This window comes from Lynx canadensis, chromosome A3 (assembly GCF_007474595.2).
Source record: "Lynx canadensis isolate LIC74 chromosome A3, mLynCan4.pri.v2, whole genome shotgun sequence".
NCBI lineage: Eukaryota > Metazoa > Chordata > Mammalia > Carnivora > Felidae > Lynx > Lynx canadensis.
The window spans coordinates 63244259-63265737 of record NC_044305.1 but is presented as its reverse complement, the minus strand read 5'-3'; the positions used below and the strand labels follow the sequence as shown (position 1 = coordinate 63265737).

At 41.6% G+C, this 21479-nt stretch overlaps 1 protein-coding gene across 1 annotated transcript in view; it reads left to right on the top strand.

Moving 5' to 3' along the window:
* Positions 1-8101: 8101 nt before the first annotated feature.
* Positions 8102-21479, top strand: part of LRPPRC (leucine rich pentatricopeptide repeat containing) — a 112509-nt gene continuing 99131 nt past the window's right edge. The window contains exon 1 of the mRNA XM_030310509.1: positions 8102-8281. Coding sequence (XP_030166369.1) covers positions 8133-8281 — 149 coding nt within the window. The 5' untranslated portion in view covers positions 8102-8132. The remainder of the gene's footprint in view (positions 8282-21479) is intronic.

Here is a 21479-nt window from a genome sequence, read left to right as displayed (position 1 = left end):
ACCTGTATATCCAACATGGGGCTCAAAGTCATGACCCTGAGATCAAGAGTGGCACACTCTTCTGACTGAGCCAGCCAGGCACCCCCAGAGTGTCCAACTATTAAAAGGTAAATTATTTTTCAACCCTTAGAGAGACACAAACTAAAACAAAAACTCCACATTATCTATTGTTCCAAGAAAATTAAATACATTTTCTAGTTCCCTAAAAACAAAACAATAAACTTCAATTAACCAAGAAATTTAAAAAATCTACGCCACATTTTAGGAATTAACAATGACTGTTAATTGGGGCACCTGAGTGGCTTTGTCGGTTAAGTGTCTGACTCTTGATTTCAGCTCAGGTCATAACTGCACGGCTGTGAGCCTGAGCCCTACACTAGGCTCTGCGATGAGCATGGGGCCTGCTTAAGATTCTCTCTCTCCTTCCTTTTGCCCCTCCCCCACTCATGCTCTTTCTCTCTCTCAAAGAAAAAAACTTTCTCAAGTTTATGTTCAGCTGTTACAAGGATTATAACGGTCTTCTGTCTGAAGGGTTTATAGTACACTGAAATGGCAATTATGTTTGACTACTTTTCTGTATTGATTTATCTAGACACTATCAGCCCTGTGGGAAATGCTTAAACTTTCAGCCTTCACACATGGTAACACTGGGAAAATATCAGCAACAACCCCTTGTTGCCAGTGCTGGTTATTTTCTTATAGTAAATGACCCTGCACCTGTCTTCCTGGTTTGTGTGTTTATGAATCAATTATTGTTTGACAGAAGTGTTGCTGAAGGGTGTAACAATGACAAATTGGACCTCCACTTATAATGAGAATCTGGGGGCTATGTGCAAATAAAGGTTTGAGCAGAATATTTTTTGAATAATTGAGAATTACACACATGAATAAGTTTGGATACGAAAAATGTAGTCAGATGGAGGAAGCCCTTGATTCATCAGACAAATGCCTTAAGAGAAAATACAATCATAGCTATACATTAAATCTGCTGCTTAAAATATGTTAAGGCTTTTAAGCAAAACAGGCTTTTAAACTCAAGGCAATCACTTGGTCCTTTGCTCACACTATTTTGAATGTATTTGTGTGAAAATTGGAGGAGACTCCAAAAAGGCCAACAAACAGTTGTGAATGATCAGTACTATCTTCTGATTCTTTGTGATCCATCATAAGTTGTTATGAGGGGGAAAAAAAAGTTAATTGACCAAAATAAAATGAGATTAATGTCCACTGCCTTATAAGTTTTCCACTTAGGGTGTTGAGTACCATACTTTCAGCTCGAATTTTGAAGATAAATGTTTCTTTAAACACACACACCCACACACACACACACACACACACACCCCACTTTGGTCTTAAACGAAAATTTTTGTCGTAGATTGTAATGGCCACAACCTTAGGTATTTTATATTATGTGTAAAAATGATTTAGCAACAACGACAAGTTTTTTTTTTCAAATGTTTATTTTTGAGAGTGTGGGCAGGGGAGGGACAGAGGATCCAAAGTGGGCTCTGCACTGACAGCAGCGAGTCCGATGTGGGGCTTGAACTCATGAACCACAAGATCATGACCCGAGCCGAAGTTGGATGCTCAACCAACTGAGCCACCCAGGTGCCCCAACAATAACAAATTTTGATGTCCGAGCAAACTATTTGCTGGAGAAGTCAATCGCCCCTATGAACAGGTCTCCAGCTCTCGCAGGTACATTTGCCTGTCAGGTGCTATTTGCTTTGCATTTATATTAACATGATTGAATAAAGTGTCTTTCAAAATTCCAGTCATGCTGTACTAGTGAGTAGTGAAATCAAGATACAACCAGCATTTAAGATTTTTCTTTAGGAACATTCATAAACACAGAAAAGTAGAGGGAATAAAGTAAAATGAACTCCCATACACCCATCATCCATATACAATGATTATCAAGACATTATCACATATTTTCTTACATAACCACATAGCCCATTGTCACACCTAAAAAGTTAGCAATAATTCCTGGTATTGTGCAATATACCTCAAATGTCTAAATAATGTTTTCTTGAACTGGTTTGTTCAAATTAGATCAATCAGCATTTTTTAAAAAGGCAAAATAGGAGAAAACAGATGAGTGAATATCCAAGGGCATCATATGTAGTAAGGCTCGTTATTGTTTTATGGAATTTCTTTTTGTATGTGTATATTTGTGTCGTTTGTAAAACGTATTTCCTTACCACTGGCCCTGGTCACCAGAAGCGTGAAAGCCATTGGTTTAGTGTTCCTCTCCTCTGCAGATTTTGGTATCCAAAACACTTTCTGTAGTTTAAGGATGTATGCACAAGAAGGAGAGCTCTGTATCTTTGCTCCTGCCGTTCCCTCTGCCTAGAACTCCCCTCACCACCATGTCTACCATTTCGTATCTTCCCCAGCCTCTAAGGGCTGAAATGTCATTCCCATCATGGAGCCTTTTTCTGTGCTCCTGCCCAGCTGTCACTTGGCTTGCCTCTTCTTTTTTGCACTCATCACACTGCCTTTGGTAATGGTTATCTGGATACAATATGTGTTTTATCCTACCATATAAATTAAGCTCATTACATGTATGATGCAGAACGTCTTTGCCTTGAGATGTTACTTGCTCTGTGCTTTGTTAACACTAAGCACTTAACAACTGAATAAACTGAGTTAGGAGTTTGAGACATGAGCTATATTAGGCAGTGTCAAAAAACCAGACCCCAAGGAGAGACCAAAGAGGAACCCAAACTTATGAGGTTTAGACTAGATCATAAGAAGCAACAACAATGGTAGCTACATCATTCTTCAGAGCTTCCTATATGACTGCTACTGTAAGAACTTCACTTATTTTATCTAATATTTCCCAAAAATTCTGGAAGGGTATCACCAGCCTTACATATAAGAAACCAAGCAATTGAGGCGACTGGATGGCTCAGTTGGTTAAGCATTGGACTTTGGCTCAGGTCATGATTTCATGGTTTGTGCGTTTGAGCCCTGCGTCAGGTGAGCTCAAACCCCGCTTCTGGGGAGTATGAGCCTCCCCCTTTGGGTGAGCCATGCTTCTCTCTTTTTTCCTCTCTCCCCCCCTTCTCTGCCCCCGTGGGATTCTCTCTCTCTCTGCCTCCTGCTCACTTGTGCCCTCTCTCTCTCTCTCTCTCAAAATAAACAAAAGAAACCAAGCAGTTAAGTACTTTCGCAAAGTCTAGCACTTAATCTGTCCTTTCTTTTCTTTCTTTCTTTTTTTAAATGCTTATTTATTTTCAAAAGAGAATGAGAGAGAGATAGAAAGCAAGCAGGGAGGGACAAAGAGAGAGTGAGACACAGAATCCAAAACAGGCTCCAGGCTCTGAGCTGTCAGCATAGGGCCTGATGTGGGGCTGAACTCACCAACCGTGAGATCATGACCTGAGCCAAAGTCGGATGCTTAACCAACTGAGCCACCCAGGCACCCCCTAAGCTGTCCTTCCTAATAAGATTCTGTTCTGAGGCTATTCCATTCACTGGGATAGGGACTCTCAATTTTTAACCAACATTTGAATCCATTTCATAGTTCAGGATAAACTAAGGGCAAAACCAAGGATGATCAACCTCGACTTCTCTTCCAATTTGCCAGTTTCTGGAGTCTGAAGAATTTGGAGAAGAATTAGGCAAGTTTGAACTGAAAAACAAGCAAACACCACTCTTTTCCTCTTACACACACATGCATGTGCACACACACACAGCCACACACATACGTGTGTGCATGCACCTTGCATGTGTTAGCTATTCATCCTTCAGACCACAATCTAACAATCCTTTCTCTGGTAATCTTTTTGACTCCCAGGTGAGGTATATTCTCTCATGGAAACATGTCTCTTTCCCTCAGAACACCTGTTTCAGTGTGAAACTCATTTAGTGTGATTATTTGATTAATAACTGCTTTGCCCTTTTGGATACAAGTTCCTACACCATAAGGACAACTACTGTTTTGGCCCATCATATTTTTTCTAGCACTTAACTGCTGCCTGACAGATCTCAGGTGTTCAATAAATAGGGAATATGTTCACGAATGAATAAATGCCTAGGCAAATTTCATCAGTAGTTGCTTCATACTTTAAGAGGAAGCCTGGTACAGCAACAGAAAGAATGTTGGTTCGGAATGAAGGGTTTGGGGGCTAGAAACAATGAGAAGAGAACATCATCCATTCTCGCCACTACCTCTACCAGCCTTGCTGCATCTGTTAACCACATACCTTGTCTTTCCTTCTGTGACAATGGCTGGAACGTCTGGATTCTTATCTAAGTCAACCCCTTCATGGCTCAGGCAGTTGAGTGTCTGACTCTTGATTTTGGCTCAGGTCATGATCTCAGGGTCGTGGGATCAAGCCTCACATCAGGCTCCACAGTGAGCATGGAGCCTGCTTGGGATTTTCTCTCTTCCCCACTTGCACATGTGTGCTCTTTCTCACTCTAAAATTTAAAAGAAAAATTTTAAGATAAAAAAAAAATTTAAAGTCAACCCCTTCACTTTGTACTGGATCCTATTCCCTCCTGCCTCCTCAATGTACTCATTCTCTTTTCTCATGCATTATCACATTTTCACTCCCTACTGCAGCCCCATCCAATAGAATTTTCTAAGATGATGGAAATGTTTTCTGTTGGGCTGTGTTGTTCAGTATGGTAGCTACTATCCACTTGAGTACTCGAATAGCTATTGAGTACTTGCAATGTGGTTAATCACCGAGGAACTAAATTTTGAAAAGTTTATTTAATTTACGCTCCTGGGTGTCTCAGCCGGTTTTAATGAAGTTAAAAACTTAAAAAAAAAAGTTTATTTAATTTAAACAAACTTTAATAGTTACATACAGATGACTTCTGTCAACATCAAACATGTTATTTTTTCCATCTTAAAAAATATATAACCTCTCTTGACTCCACACTACTTCTAGATATCCCATTCTCTGTTCCCTCCTTCACAACATATTCTACAAACTGTTTGTCTATGCTCCCTGTATCCAAGTTCCCTTCCTTTATGTATGTTTTAAAAGTTTATTTGTTTTGACAGAGACAGAGAGAGCACACGTGCAAACAGGGAAGGGGCAGAGAGAGGGGGAGAGAGAGAGAATCTCAAGCAGGTTCCACGCTGTCAGCACAGAGCCTGACATGGGGCTCAATCCCTCAAACCATGAGATCATTACCTGAGCCAAAATCAAGAGTTGGACACAACCGACTGAGCCACCCAGGTGCCCCCTTCCTTCGTGTACTCTTAAACTTACTTCAATCTATCTTTTGACTCAACATGTCACCCAAATGATGCTCTTCTCAGCATCACCAGGGACCTCTGTGTTGCCAAATCCTATGGTCAATGTTGAGTTTTCATTTTACCCGAACTAACAGCAACATTTTACATGGGTGTTAATTCCTTTCTTGAAAGACTTGCCTGTCTGTTATTTGGGATTTTCCCTCTCTTTCTCTCTTTCCCTCTCTCTATCTCTCTCAGTTCTCCTCCTACCTCTCTGGCTATTCTTCCTGTTTCTTGTGCTGGATTTTCACCTTTGCATCCTCCAAATAATGAAATGTCACAAGCCTCAGTCCTTAAACCTCATTTCTCATCTATATTTTCTTTCTAGATGCTTTCATCCACCTCCATGGGTTCAAATATTATAAGCGGTGGATGCCCAAAACATATCTCTAGCTCTGAACTCCTTGCATATCCTATAGCAAACCCCCTACTGAAACCTTACATTTGGATGTCTAACAGGCACCTCAAACTTCATATTCTGTAAGATCATTTTTGATTCAGCTTTTAAATCTGCTCTTCCCTGAGTCTTTCACATTTTAATCAGTGCCATCTCCATCTTTCTAATTGCCAGGCTCCAAATTTTGGAGACATCCTTGACTGATATCCTACAGCCAATCCATCAGTAAATTCTCTTTGTCCTACTATTTAAATAAAGTAAGAACCTGACCTTTGCCCATTGTCTCACCTACTACCACCCCCTAGTTCAAGCATACTAGGGCTAATCTGGATTATTGCAAGAGCCTCCTAACTGGTCTCCCTACTTTTATTTACCTTTACCCCCTTAAAATCACCTCTACAAACAGCAGCCAGAGTGATCCTTTAAAAATGCAAATGTAGGGTCTGTTGGGTTGCTCAGGTCATGATCTCATGGTGAGATTGAGCACCACATCTGGCTGGGTGCAAACAGCACAGAGTCTGCTTGGGATTCTCTCTCTCCTTGTCTCTCTGCCCCTCCCCTGCTCTCTCTCTCTCTCTCTCTCTCTCTCAAAATAAATAAACATTAAAAAATGTTTCAAATAAATAAATAAATAAATAATGCAAATGAACTCATATCACAGCAAGACACCAAGCTTTCCAATGGTTTTCCATCTTTTTCTGAATAAAAATCAAAGTCCTTACAGCAGCCTATAATATCCTGCATAATCTGGCCCCCAACTACCTCAGATCTCCAGGCTCACCCTCCCTCCCCTCCCTGCCTTTGTCTTTCCTTTAATCCACATGGTCCTCCTTGCTGTTCTTTGAAGGGCCTGAATATGCCACCTTCAATCTCTTTATACTGATTTATTTACTTATTTATTTAAACATCTTATTTTTGAGAGAGAGACCGAGTGTGGGTGGGGAAGGGGCAGAGAGAGAGGGAGACACAGAATGTGAAGCAGGCTCCAAGCTCTGAGCTGTCAGCACCCAGGCGGATGCACGGCTCGAACCCACAAACCACGAGATCATAAACTGAGCCGAGGTCAGATGCTCAACCGACTGAGCCACCCAGGTGCCCCTATGCTGATTTATTTTACATGGCAGTTCTTATCTATCTTTCCAAACTAAACTTTGGAGCCCTTAATCAGAGTTCAGACTTGGACTGTTTTGTTCCCTGCTGGATTCCCATCTCAAAACAGTGCATAGCACTGAATAGGTGTTCAATAAATCAGTGTTGAGTGAGTTAATTATACTACTAACGCTTAGTAGTATAACCCAGAGTAAATCATTTAGCCTTTCTTGTACCTCATTTTCCTCATCTCTCAAAAGAGAGATAATCTAGGTAATCTCAAAATGCTCATTTACTCAATAAATATTTAATGCTGTCTACTGTGTGCCTGGCACTGAGTAGGTGCTTCACCTACAAGGAAAGGTCACAGTCCCTGCGGTCAAGGAGCTGGATGTTGAGTGGGATAACCAGCCACACGGGGAATTACCATGGAGGGCTTCCAGCGAAAACTTCTGAGTGTTCACCAGGGAATGGGTAGGATTCAGTTACGTGAAGAGGGAGTGGAAGCCTGTTCCTGGTTTCCCACGTGTGCATGGGGAACCCTTCCAGACTAAGCCTTGTAAAGGCTAGGACCTCCAAATCCCCAGATTTGGCTCCAGTCTCTTAATCCTATCGTTACCTTACCTCCGATGCTGGTGCATTTACTGAACGAAGCGGAGTGGGAGTTGGGGGTAGAGAGTTCAGTTCCAGCTTTAAAACTATCCGACCTTGGTCAGCAACCCCTCTTTCATAAAGCGAGGCACTGGTAATGGACTTAGGCCCGGACATGCGTATCCTTTTACACTGTTCTCAAGCCCCAATAACACAAATCTCATCCTATTAACCTTAGAGGTCCTTAGCACAGCGCAAAGGTCCTCAACGTTTTTTCCGTCTCGCATTTCTCAGAGCTTTCCTAACAATACGTTCCCGTCGGCGCCAAGCCAAGACGGCTGAACGTCGGCGACGACGTCGGCGCACGCCCGCGAATTGTCCCACACTCTGGGACTTTCACGGTCGGCTCTTCTCTAGAGTTCCCGGGTGTCCTTGCTAGTTGGCCCCCCGCAAGCCCCTGCGCTAACCTGGGAGGAGTTGACCTCTTCTGACTCTACCAACTGAAAAGCGCAGGGGTGGACGCACTGAGCATGCTGGGAGGAAGGCTAGAAAACGAAAACAGAACCTCTCTCAAATAATCAGTCAAGTCTCATTATTAATAGCACATCGCATGGGGCTCATTTGTCCTCAGAGAAATAGGTTTATCCACCTTCCAAGTGAAAACAACGCGTGGCTCCCCCTACGTCTGGCGCGCCCAGCCTTTGGTCTCTTCCGCGCCGGGCGACCCCGCGATCACGTGCTCCCCCATTCCCTCTCGCCGAGCGTGCATTCTGCCTTGGGGACGGCCGAGCCATGGCAGCCCTGCTGAGATCCGCCCGCTGGCTCCTCCGGGCCGGGGCGGCCCCGCGCCTCCCGCTATCCCTGCGCCTCCTGGCAGGTGGCGCGAGCCGGCTGCACGCCGCCCCTTTTCTGCCCGCCGCCCGCGCCGGGCCGGTTGCCGGGTGAGTGTCCATGCTCTGCCCCCGTCCTCCTGCAGCGCGGGCGTCCCCCGGGATCGTGACGCGCTGGTGGGGGCCAGGTCCGCCTGTCCCTCTCCGTCGCTCTAGGGGCCGAGCGTCCTGGGGGTCTTAGACCCCCTTCCCCACAGGGGGTTTACTGCTGACAGGGTCGGTCGACTTCGGAAGGTCATGGCCGTGTGCATGGTTTGCTTCCGGCATGGATTCTGCTCTCGCCTAGGACTGGGTTGTCCTGCCCTCCGGCTACCAGCGGCCTATGAAGCTGGGGGCTGAGGGGTGGGCTTTGAACGCGGCTGCTGGGATCGGGTGTTACTCTTCTCCTTGGGATTGACCCGGCTTGTGTGCTGTCCCACGTGGGAACATTATCGGTGATCAGTAATCAGCTAGGACGTGTATTTCGAGAGGTTTATTGTGGGGGGACGGGAGGAATAGTTTGGGAACTTGGGTGAGCTAGGGATCATTTAGAGAGGGACGTTTAATTATTACTAGCTTGGGCTTTTGCATGCATTTTCTGGAGTGGGGTTTTCCCCTAGCTATTTACAAGAGTGTGGTATGAGTTGGGAATTGTCACAGTAGGGCTCTGTAAAAGTGTCAGTGGATGAATAAGTGAACACGTGGAAGGGAAGTTAAATTCCCAGTGGGTGTCAGTGTGTGAATGGATGCTCTGATGGATTGAGGTTTATCAGGAGATAGGTCAGACATAGACTTGGAAGTAGGGAGGATTAGGAACTTTGATGGAAAAGTGTTATGAGTAGTATTCTGACCCACCTAAGAAGGGGAGATGGGCACTGAGCTTTTAAAATAGGAGAAAAAGTGATTTTGAAAGACTGTTTATAGATAAAAAGTACTTTGGGAGATAGCAGGACTAAGTGCTAAGGATTTGCTATTGGACAAGTTACTCAACATTTCTAGACCTCAGTTTCCTTAGTTAGACGGAGTGGTAATAACATTGGTAGTACCGCATGAGATTATCTATAAAAAGCACTTAACATAGGACCTGGTACTTAGTGCTTTAATAGTTATTACACTAGTAATAACTATGATTACATGGATCTTTGTGAAGCAGCCTGGAAACTTACTCTCTGCATAAAATTATATGGAGGAAACATTTTATGACTTCTTGAGGAGTCAGTTACAGATCTTTGGAGTGTAGCCTACTTGTAACTTATGGCCTGCCTGGGTTGTTCTCATTAGGCCTGCAACAGCTAACCTTCAGGAGCCATGCCTCTGCTTCCACAGAACTGCATTTCTTTGCTTTCCAAGACTTTATTTTGAGAAAGTTGTGCCAATTACTCTTAATTTTTTTAATCCTTAACTATTCCTGTGAGCCCAGAGGAGGGTCGATATTATCTTCCATCTTCACTGTTGCATTTGTGGAAAACAATAGAACACAATCGGTAGAAAGAGTATTGGTCTCAGTGTTCATCAGACCTGGATTCTATTTACTTGCTACATAATCTTAACTAACCTCTTTGAGTCTCAATTTCATGATCTGTAAAGTAAAGGTAACAAGGCTTTTCTCCCTTCTTTGCAAAGCTGATTTCTTGTCATTCAGGATTCAACTTAAACACTGTTTCTTCAGAGAAGGCTTACCTCAACATTCACTCTAAAAAACTATCCTATTTTTGTTTTAGGTGGTGTGTCTGACTTGTTTGTTTCCTTAGTAGAGAAAGTGAATTGCATAAGAGCAGGACTTTGTCTTGCTCCCCACTGTGTGCTGAGCTCATAGCAAGCAATAAAAAAGTATTCCCTCTTTCTCTTGCACTCTTAACAATCCTTTTATACAGTCTCATGTAAGCATGCCCACATCTTTCCCGCCTGGAAAACAAAACCTTTCCTAGAACTCTGGACTTAACTGTAGATGCTTACCAGTTTTCCTTCCCTGTTCGTATTCCTGTCTCCTTTATTTCCTCTCTTTGTGTTCACTCTTTCACCCACTGCAGTCACACTACTGGTAAAAGCTATCGTTGCCTTATTACTTTTTTCTTGTACATTTTTAAATTATAAAACTCATGTGCCTTGAGCAATTGCAAAATAGAGAGGGGATAGTTATAAATTAAAAGTCACTGTTGGGCGCTTGGCTCAGTTGGTGGAGTGTGCAGCTCTTGATCTCTTGATGTGAGTTTGAGCTCCACATTGGGTATAGAGATTACTTAAAAATAAAATCTTAAAGTTATCTTTAATTCTATCACCCAGAGAGAGCCATTGAGATATATATGTCCTTTGTGTATGGATGTTTGTATGTATGTATGTATACATAATTTATGTATGTGCAGATGAAAGTTTATTTCATTTATTTTTTTCCCCAGGGACTTCTTTTTTTTTTTTTTTTTTTTTCCTCAACGTTTATTTATTTTTGGGACAGAGAGAGACAGAGCATGAACGGGGGAGGGGCAGAGAGAGAGGGAGACACAGAATCGGAAACAGGCTCCAGGCTCTGAGCCATCAGCCCAGAGCCTGACGCGGGGCTCGAACTCCCGGACCGTGAGATTGTGACCTGGCTGAAGTCAGACGCTTAACCGACTGCGCCACCCAGGCGCCCCCCCCCCCCCCCAGGGACTTCTTAATTACCAGACCCACTTTTAAGGCCTTGAGCTCTGGCATATTACCCTGTGTCCCATTTTGCCCTTCATGAGACCCTTTGCTTTGCATGAGTCTTTCATGATTCTCTTCTCTTTAGGATTTTTCTCACCTGCTTTGTTGCTTCCTTTTTCTTCACTTCATCTCTTAAATGCTGATGTGTTGGGTTTATCAGTCCCTACCTACCTATCTGATCATGGTGTTTTTTTTCTCTTCCTGGATATAGACACCTCCAGTGGTTAAACTACTTGTGCCTCAAACCCATCAAATCTCAAGCTGGACTCATCTTGCCTCTCAAATCTGTTCCTTGTGTATTCCCTGTTTTAGTGAATGTTGCCATTTCTATCTGCTTCCTAGAGATTTTTCATTCTTATTTCATTGACATCTTTCCTTGAAGGTAAGGACTTTGTTTTATTCTTTTTGCCTTCTCTAGTGGCTGACTTCATGGCTCATAGTAGTATGGGTGTAAGATATTTGTTGGGTAAATCAGTGAAAATCTTAGACATGGAGGAAGGAATATCATGACACGCAGAGAAGTTTGAAGGGATATTTAATCCATGCATATAGTGTGGCAAAGCTCCACACGTTCACCCCAGTCTTGATTTGCTAGAATGTCCTGGGAAGGACAAATGAGTATCATTGAGTAAAATTATTAGAATTTATTAATTTGTTTTCAAAATTCAAGCACCAAAAAGTATATACTTTTATATTCTTTAGTCTTGCTTTTCATTTCCCATTTCAGCACTTTTTTTCATTTTTTTAGACAATTGTTTTCTTAAAAACCAGCTCTTAGCTTATCTTTTTGGGGAATTTGAGGGGCAAACACTGTTGCTTTCCCACAGACTCTCTTTTTCTCACACTTCTGGATCAGAAACTGCTTATATTTTCTTGTGAGACTTTTTTAGACCTCTGTGCTTCAGAGGAAAGATAAGCTTTGAATCAAATCAATTTGGAAGTGGATCTAGATTGATGATTGGCTTAAAGATGAAGAGCACATATTGCCCTGTGACAGAATGATGTGACTTCTCAAGTTGGAAGGAAAGAAAACTTTCCCTTGTTTATTTCTTAATAAGACAAGAATCTTAACAAATATTAAGAGTCTGGGTCCTTTTGGCATTATGATTCAACCTCTGTATATAAATTTATCCATTACAGAGGGCTACGATAGGCACATGTACAACTCATATATGCTGTTCATAAAAGAGGAATGTAATACTGGGGCATCTGGGTGGCTCAGTCGGTTAAGCATCCAACTCTTGATTTCAGCTCGGGTCACGATCTCAAGGTTCATGAGTTTGAGCCCCGTTTGGGGCTATTGCGCCAATAGTGCAGAGCCTGCTTGGAATTCTCTCTCTCCCTCTGTCTCTGCTCCTCTCCCACTTGTGTACTCTCAAAGATAAACATTAAAAAAGAAATATAATACTGTAGTATTTCAGATAGAAGAACAGTCACATTTGTTTATGTTAGGGGCTCACTTGAGTTTAAGAGGACATTTGGTAATGAGCAGCCAGAGTGTTCCAGGGGAAGAGAAGAGGAGGAGACTTGTGGGGTTGATACTGTGAAGGCTGGTTGATTTCTTGTAGCTATTAAGGTTGATTAGAAGTTGGTCATTTGGGGGGCGCCTGGGTGGCTCAATTGGTTAAGCTTCCAACTTCAGCTCAGATCGTGATCTCGCACTCCGTGAGTTCGAGCCCCGCGTCGGGGCCTGTGCTGACAGCCCGGAGCCTGGAGCCTGCTTCAGATTCTGTGTCTCCCTCTCTCTCCGCCCCTCCCCCACTCATGCTCTGTCTCTCTCACTCTCAAAAATGAGTAAATGTTAAAAAAAAAAAAAAGTTGGTCATTTGATGGTTGAAAGCCATTGGAGAGCTTTGAGAGGTGTAAGTCTTGACAAAGTTAACACAGACTATAGGAGAGATAGAGGCTAGGGATGGATAGACCAGTAGGAACAACATTGATACCACAGATTTGGGCTAATAGGACCTTAGCTAGGTGGTGCAGAACTGCAGACCAAAAAACAAACACTTCCTTTTCTTCTTGAGAGATTGAGAACAGGAAGTTGGTCAGCACCTTGGCAGAATTACGCAGAATAGATTTGGAGATGAGGATAAATAGTAGTACCTTCAGATTAGATCTTTACTGTTTTCAAGCTTTGTATGAATACATCACACATGCATTTCATCTCTTGTGGGTTCATATTACAAATTAGGAAAGAAGCTTAGAAGAACAAAGTAATTTATCTGAAATCTCCAGTTGGGATTTACTACAGACACTGTGATGCCCAGTTTTGAAGTGTTTTGAATGTGTTGTGCTTTAGGTGTTTAGGTTATTTATATACGTAAGTAATATGGATTACCTGTGGGCATACCATTTTAAAAAGGTGATATGATACATTGTAAATTTAGGAATTAAAGACTATCCTAAGTGAGTAAGCATATGATATGATCTTAGAATGTAAACTCTGCAAGGGATCTTTAGAGTAATCTTGTCCATCCAGATTCTCCCTTCATAGATTCTAGAGAGTATCCTGTTCCATATTACATCATAGGTCCCAGCTGGGGTAATTGACTATTCATCCCTTCCTGTCATAGCTGAGACAAAGGAGACGTACCTTTGGACCAGGAGAGCCTAAGGTGGAGGGGACGTCTGGATAGGTAGAAAGGAATTGGTGTTTCCAGCCGGGAGACTTCTTCTTTCTTTTAATATTTATTTATTTTTGAGAGAGAGAGAGAGAGAGAGAGAGAGAGAGAGAGAGAGCAAGCACACAAGTGTGCAGGTGAAGGAGAGGCAGAGAGAGGGGGAGACTGAAAATCCGAAGTAGGTTCTGAGCTGTCAGCACAGAGCCCGATGAAGGGCTTGAACCCACAAACCATGAGACCATGACCTGAGCCAAACTTGGACACTTAACCAACTGAGCCACCCAGGTGGCCCAAGCCAGGAGACGTTTAAGTGTAGAAGAGTTCAAGTGGCTTTTTTAGTCTAAAATTTTGTGACTTACCATAAAGCATAGAACTGTGTTTGGGATACAGCTTAACTGGGCAAGACTTTTCGGAGAATTGAGGTTTTGCAAAATAGTTGAGTGAGAAAGTTCATTGAAGTAGCTTTACAAAACATTTTTTTTTAATGTTTATTTTTGAGAGAGAGAGAGACAGAGCATGAACAGGGGAGGGGCAGAGAGAGAGGGAGACACAGAATCTGAAGCAGGCTCTAGGCTCTGAGCTGTCAGCACAGAGCCCGATGTGGGGCTCAGACCCACAAACCACAAGATCATGACCTGAGCTGAAGTCAGATGCTTAACCGACTGAGCCACCCAGGCATCTCTGCTAATACATCTTTAAAAGAAGAAAATGCTCTAGGAAATGCGTAGTTAATATTTATTATGCTTACTCTGCCGGGTCTTTTATGTACACTGTCTCAGTGTTGCTCAAACTTCGGGCATTTGTGTACTGCCTTCAGATTTTTTTGTGAAATCTGAGTATAACTGCAACCATTAATTATATTTAATATTTTTCTTTACATTGGTTTTAGGTTTAAAGTGATCTTTTTATAACTTAATTTCATCTTAAGCAAAAATGTTAGTAAAATAAAGAGCTTGATGTGATAGTTATTTTTAAATATTAATTAAAATAGATAAAAGTACTGAAATGGAAATTTTTTGCCTAAATGCTATCTAAAATCATCCTGCCTAGCAGAAGGGTGATATTTTAGGAAACACTGTATTATCTCCATTAATCTTTTGTGATGTCCTTGTGAGGTAAATACTCCCAGAATTTACAGGCTGAGAGAAAGTTGGAGTAACTTGGCCAAGTCACACATCTTATAAATGGCAGTGCCTGAATTCAGGCTGGACTGTAGGACTCAGACTCATGCTCTTAAGCTCAGAGCTCCTGTGTTTCCACCATGCCATGGAGCCTTCTGTTTTTGTCTCTAAGATGGTCCTTATCCAGTGTTTGTGAAAATGATACGGAATAGGATAGGATGTATACGGAGGATTAAGGAAGCCTCTCTAAGGCACTTTTACATGAAATTCTCTTCGTTATTTATAAGGAAGTGAGAATTAACAAATTGTATTGGTGAGACTTGTTGCTTGGAATTTGCAGTTAAATCAGCTGGGGGCCGGGATGCCTGGGTGGTTCAGTCTGTTAAGCATCCAACTTCGGCTCAGGTCACGATCTCATGGTTCATGAGTTCAGGCCCCACCCCGGGCTCTGTGCTGACAGCTCAGAGGCTGGAGCCTGCTTCGGATTCTGTGTCTCCCTCTCTCTGTCTCTGCTTCTCCCCCGCTTGTGCTCTCTCTCTCTCTCTCAGAAATGAAGAAACATTAAAAAAAAAAATCAGCTGGGGGCCTTGGTACCGGGTATTTCTTTTCCATCTCCATCACCCACTGTGTGTAGCTTCCCTTGGCCTTTTACCTCAACTACTGCAGTGGTTTCCTAAATGGTATCTCTGTCTTAATACTTTTTATTTCAAAAAAATTTTTTTAATGTTTATTTTTGAGCAAGAAAGACACAGAGTGTGAGTGGAGGAGAGGCAGAAAGAGAGGGAGACACAATCCAAAGCAGGCTCCAGGCTCTGAGCTGTCAGCACAGAGCCCAACGTGGGGCTCGAACCCACAAACTGAGATCATGACCTGAGCCGAAGTCAGATGCTTAACTGACTGGGCCATTCAGGTGGCCCTCTCTGTCTTAATTCTTGGTGCCCTCTAATTTGTTCTTCACCCAGCAGTTAGACTAATCTTTTCAAAACAGAAATAAGCCATAACCCCTGCTTATAAACCTTCAATACGTTTCTGATACAGTTCTGTACCTGGCATAAAATCTGTACCAAGAATAAAATCCAGACTCTTTATCTTCATAATCCTTCATGATCTAGCACAGTCTCCCTCTCCAACCTCATCCCATCTGTTGCTCACTTACTTGGCCTGCTGACTGTTCTAGCTTGCTTGGAATACTTATCCCCTCTTTTCTATGGCTGCTTCTTTTCATCCTCAGCTAAGAAATTAAAGTTACATTTACCTTGAGCATTTTTTAAAAGATTTTATTTTTTAGTAATCTCTACACCCTGTGTGGGCTCAAACTCATGACCTCGGGATCAAGAGTCGCATGCTCTTCCAACTGAGCCAGCCAGGCATCCCCATTTTTCTTGAACATTTTATTCATAATAGAACCCTGCTGTTACTCTTTCATTGAAGTCTCTTATTTCCTTCTAGAGCTTAACAGCCGTTTTTAAATTTTTTTGAAGTTTAATTGATTATCAGATTTACTTACTAGATAAGTAGAAGGGCTGATCCTAGCATGGTGCCTTGGACATAGAAGGTGCTCAGTAAATATTTTTTGTATTAATAAATCAAAGAACTTAGGTTTGTTGTATAAAAGTAAAGAACAACTAAAGGATATTAAAGAGGGAATGACATGAAGATGGTTTGGGGGATGGTTGATCTGGCAGTTGTATTAATAAAAGCTGAAGCCGGGGCGCCTGGGTGGCGCAGTCGGTTAAGCGTCCGACTTCAGCCAGGTCACGATCTCGCGGTCCGTGAGTTCGAGCCCCGCGTCAGGCTCTGGGCTGATGGCTCAGAGCCTGGAGCCTGTTTCCGATTCTGTGTCTCCCTCTCTCTCTGCCCCTCCCCCGTTCATGCTGTGTCTCTCTCTGTCCCAAAAATAAATAAACGTTGAAAAAAAAAATAATAAAAAATAAAAATAAAATAAAAGCTGAAGCCTAAGAAAGTAAGGAGTTTGTTGCAAAAAACCCATGTATTCTGGGGGCATCTGGGTGCCTCAGTCGGTGGAGCCGACTCTTGATTTCACCTCCAGTCACGATTCCAGGGTTGTGGAACCCAGGTAGTGGTGGTATAGTCAGTAGCAGTAGAGAAATTTGAAAGGAGCACCATCCACTTTTAAAAGGAGGCATTGTGTATTTTTTTCTTGTGTGGACTACTATAGAAATTATACTCCTTGACCCTCAAAGATAGGGTTTATTGAAGTCACAATACAGCTTATGGTTTAGGGTACCAATCTGAATTGTGAAGTGAACAACTAATATTTTTAAAAAACATTTCTCTGGGGGTGCCTGGGTGGCTTAGTGGGTTAAGTGACTCTTGATATTGACTCAGGTCATGATATGGTGGCTGTGGCAACCAGCCCCAAGTCAGGCTCCATACTGAGTTCCACATTGAGTGTGGAGCCTGCTTGGGATTCTCTCTTACCCTCTCTCTGCCTCTCCCTGCACGTGTGCTCGTTCTTTCTCTTTCTAAATAAATAAATAAGGGGCGCCTGGGTGGCGCAGTCGGTTGAGTGTCCGACTTCAGCCAGGTCACGATCTTGCGGTCCGTGAGTTCGAGCCCCGCGTCAGGCTCTGGGCTGATGGCTCAGAGCCTGGAGCCTGTTTCCGATTCTGTGTCTCCCTTTCTCTCTGCCCCTCCCCCGTTCATGCTCTGTCTCTCTCTGTCCCAAAAATAAATAAATGTTGAAAAAAAAATTAAAAAAATAAAAATAAATAAATAAACATTTAAAAACTTTCTCTGTTGGAGCGTGTGGTTGGCTCAGTCAGTAGAGCATGTGACTCTTGATCTCAGGGTCATGAGTTCAAGCCACACATGGGGCATGGAGACTACCAAAAAAAAAGGCATTATCTTTTTGAATTTTTAACATGTTAAAACTTAAGTGGAATCAGTAATATATAAGATGTATAAAAAGAATTATAACTGTGTGCAGTGGTGGCTCAACATCTGAAAATCAATCCATGTAGTCAGCCGTATCAACAGGCTAAAGAAAACTCGAGTGGAATAATTAAAATAGGGGATTGGTAAGAACATGAGATAAGTTTGAGATTCCCACTGCTACCACTTTCCATTGTGAACCCCCTTTGCAGCCGCATTCATTTTCTTGATGCCTTTCTGCCATGTTGAACTCCTTTCAGAAGATGACTACCCAAGTACAAATCCTGGACCTGTCATCCTGTCATTAACTAGCTTTTACTGTGACTCTGGGCAAGTTGCTTCAGTTTTATCTGTAAAATGAGGATTATAGTAATAATTTTTTGTTATTTAGCATGCATCATTAAATGCATAATATACATTAACTACTGGTTATACCTATTCTATTGCATATCTATATCTTTTTTTTAAACTCTAGTAGCTCGAAAGTGCTAGAAGCTGGATTGACTTATAATAGCAAAATGATGACAGTAACAGGGAAGATGATGTTTTGAGAATGTGTGTTTGTTTGGTTTACATTTGAAGTTTAAAAAGAATGAGTAACACTTCAATAAAAAGTTTATTTGAAAAAATAAACACCAAGACTACCCAAAACATACAAAGATCTCTTAAAACTCAACAACAAGAAAATTAAAAAGAAAAAGAAAAAACGTAATAACCCAATTGGAAATGAACAGAAGATTTGGAAAGTTCACAAAGGAAGACATATAGGAGGCAAGTAAGCATATGAAAAGATGTTCACCATCATATGTCATTAGGGAATTGCAGATTCAAACCACAATTAGATACCATACTTTTTAAAATGACTAAAATCCAAAACATCTTCGGGATCAAATGTTGGTGAGGAGTGGGGCAATAGGGAGCTCTCATATTTATTGCTGGTGGGAATGCAAAGTGGTACAGCCATTTTGGAAGGCAGTTTGTCAGTTTCTTGCAAAGCTGAATAAACATAAGCTTACCCTATAATCCAGCAGTCGCACTCCTAGATATTTACCTAAGTGAATCGAAAATTTACATCCACATTAAAGTCTGCACACAAATGTTTATTGATGCTTTATTCATATTTGCCCAGGTTGGAATCAGCCAGTATGTCTGTTCTTCATTAGGTGAACAGATAAACAAATTATGGTAAATTTGTAAAATGGAGTATTATTCAGCACTAAAAAGAAATGTGTTAATCAAGCCACAAAAAGACATGGAAGAACCTTAAATGTATTTTGGTAGGTGAAAGAAGCCAGTCTGAAAAAGGCTCCGTACTGTGTGATTCCAACTGTAAGACATTTTGGAAAAGGCTAAACTACAGAGAAGGACAAAGGTAGTTAACAGTGGTTCAGGAGGAGGGGGGGGAAGGGATGAATAGGTGGAGCATAGGGCATTTTCAGGGCAGTGAAACTCTTATGTGTGGTACTGTAGTGCTTATCATAGATTTGTCAGAACCCATAGGTTTTTCACACAGTGAACCCTATTGTAAACTATAGGCTTTAGTTAATGTATCATGATTGGTTCATCATTTGTAACACATGTACCACACTAATGCAAGATGTAAATAGGGGAAACTGGGTGAAGGGGAAAGAGGATATACAGGAACTCTGTACTCTGCACACTTTTTCTGTAAACCTAAAATGCCTTGAAAAAGTAAAATATTAGAAAAAAGTAAGTATTAGAAAAAGTACAGGCTTAAAGAGGGGAATCTCACGGAAGCCTGCTTATAATAATAGGTCCTTGTACCTTTTTGAAATATGGACACTCAACTATAAAGTCATTATTTTTTTGTACTAAAGAGTTGAAATAAAAACCACCAGTTAAAAAAAAATGATAAAAACAATGCCACATTTTACCAGAGGAAATTCGTGGGTAATCTGAATGTTAGTGGTGAGTGCCAGAGTCTCTGGAGGGAACCTAAGATGTTTAACTCAAAAACTCAAAAGAGCCATTTATGACTTGTTGATGAGATGATGAAATTTTCACTTATGTGGTTACATCAGTTTTGGTCATCAGATTGGAGGCAGTGCGTTCCAGCTTGTGCAAGCTTGATGGGTAGGTGCCTGTACTACATAGACTCTCCTTCACCCGGAGTTGTTCTTTTCTTTACTTTCTATCACAACATACCTGTTGTTACAGGCATGAAATTCTTGTACTGAGGAATTTAAAAATAAATTTTGGGCCAAATAATAAATGTAGGGGCGCCTGGGTGGCTCAGTGGGTTGAGGGTCCGACTTTGGCTCAGCTCACGATCTCGCGGTCTGTGAGTTTGAGCCCCGCATCAGGCTCTGTGCTGACAGCTTGGAGCCTGGAGTCTGCTTTGGATTCTGTGTCTCCCTCTCTCTATCCCTTCCCCGCTCATGCTCTGTCCTCTCTCTGTCTCAGAAATAAACATTAAAAAATAAATAAATATGGGGCGCCTGGGTGGCTCAGTCACTAAGCGTCCAACTTCGGCTCAGGTCATGATCTCACAGTCCATGAGTTCGAGCCCCGCATCGGGCTCTGTGCTAACAGCTCAGAGCCTGGAGCCTGCTTCCGATTCTGTGTCTCCCTCTCTCTGCCCCCTCCCCTGTTCATGCTCTGTCTCTCTCTGTCTCAAAAATAAATAAAAACATTAAAAAAAATTTTTTTTAAATAAATGTAGAAAGCACTACCATGTAGGGAAGCACTGGAGACTTCCTTTTGAAGAGTGAAGAATCTTTTGGTTAAATGTGTAACCCTTTCCCTCACCCCAGTTCATTCTATGGTGGGTCCATAGGTTCAGCTTATCTAACGAAAGTTGAGTGAATATACTGGGGCACCCGGGTGGTGCAGTTAAGCGTCCAATTCTTGATCTCAGTTCAGGTCATGATCTCCGGGTTCATGACTTCAAGCCCCACATCAGGCTCTGCACTGATGGTGCGGAGCCTGCTTGGACTTCTGTTCTTCTCTCTGTTCCTTCCCTGCTTGTACGTGTGTGCACACGCTCTCTCTCTCTCTCTCCAAATAAACTTAAAAAAAAAAATGAATTGAGTATACTTGTGTGAAGGAGAGTTGGCTGCATTAAAGATTTATTTGTGGAAAAATTAGCTTTAAAATGTTCAGAATAGTGTACTTTATCTTCTCTCTGAATTTTGTGTTTGTTTGATCTTACGTCTTAAAACTGCATTTTAGCAAAGGTTTTATTTTTGTGCTTTTTCACAGTTTATAAGATTTGGGTTGTATAAGAAAATCTTGACAAATGTACTTCACTACAATTTTGAAATTCCCGTATTAATTAGCTTTGGTTGTTTTGAACAGTATTATTTATTGCATATCACCCTGAACTTGACATGTTCTGGGTGATTTAAATAATGCTGTTTTGTGTTTGCCTAACAAGGGCATAGTTTAGTAACAGCTGATCCAGTAGATAGGCAAATGGCCAGAGAAAACCTTTGAAAATAATGAATAAATAAGTAGGAGCGTATCTTCTATGGTTCATAGGTAATTAGCATTTAATTAATTCAGCTCATTTAACAAATGAGCCATTTACAAATTAATCAATTAGCCATCTACAGTGTGCTGATCATTAGGTTTGTAAAGGTAAGAAAACATTGTCTTATTTAATTAGTATCCTGATTTTTTTCCACTGTTTTTCCAATTTGTTTACACTAGGTAGAATCATGATGGCCAGAGTGCTTGTGATTTGTCCCAGATCACAGTATAGATATTCTAGTCTAGTATCTGTACTGCCTCTGTATTTTACATAACCTTGTGGTGAAACTTTTGGCATAGATTCTTAATGTGTATCATATACTAATCATTCAATTTGTGACTGGTTTTCCAGGTAGAGAACATTAGGGTTAGCTTATTTTTAAACTTACTACTATGTAACTGTTTTATTGGCAATTGGGGTAAAAATGTGCACATGCAAGAAAATGGGATTATCATGAA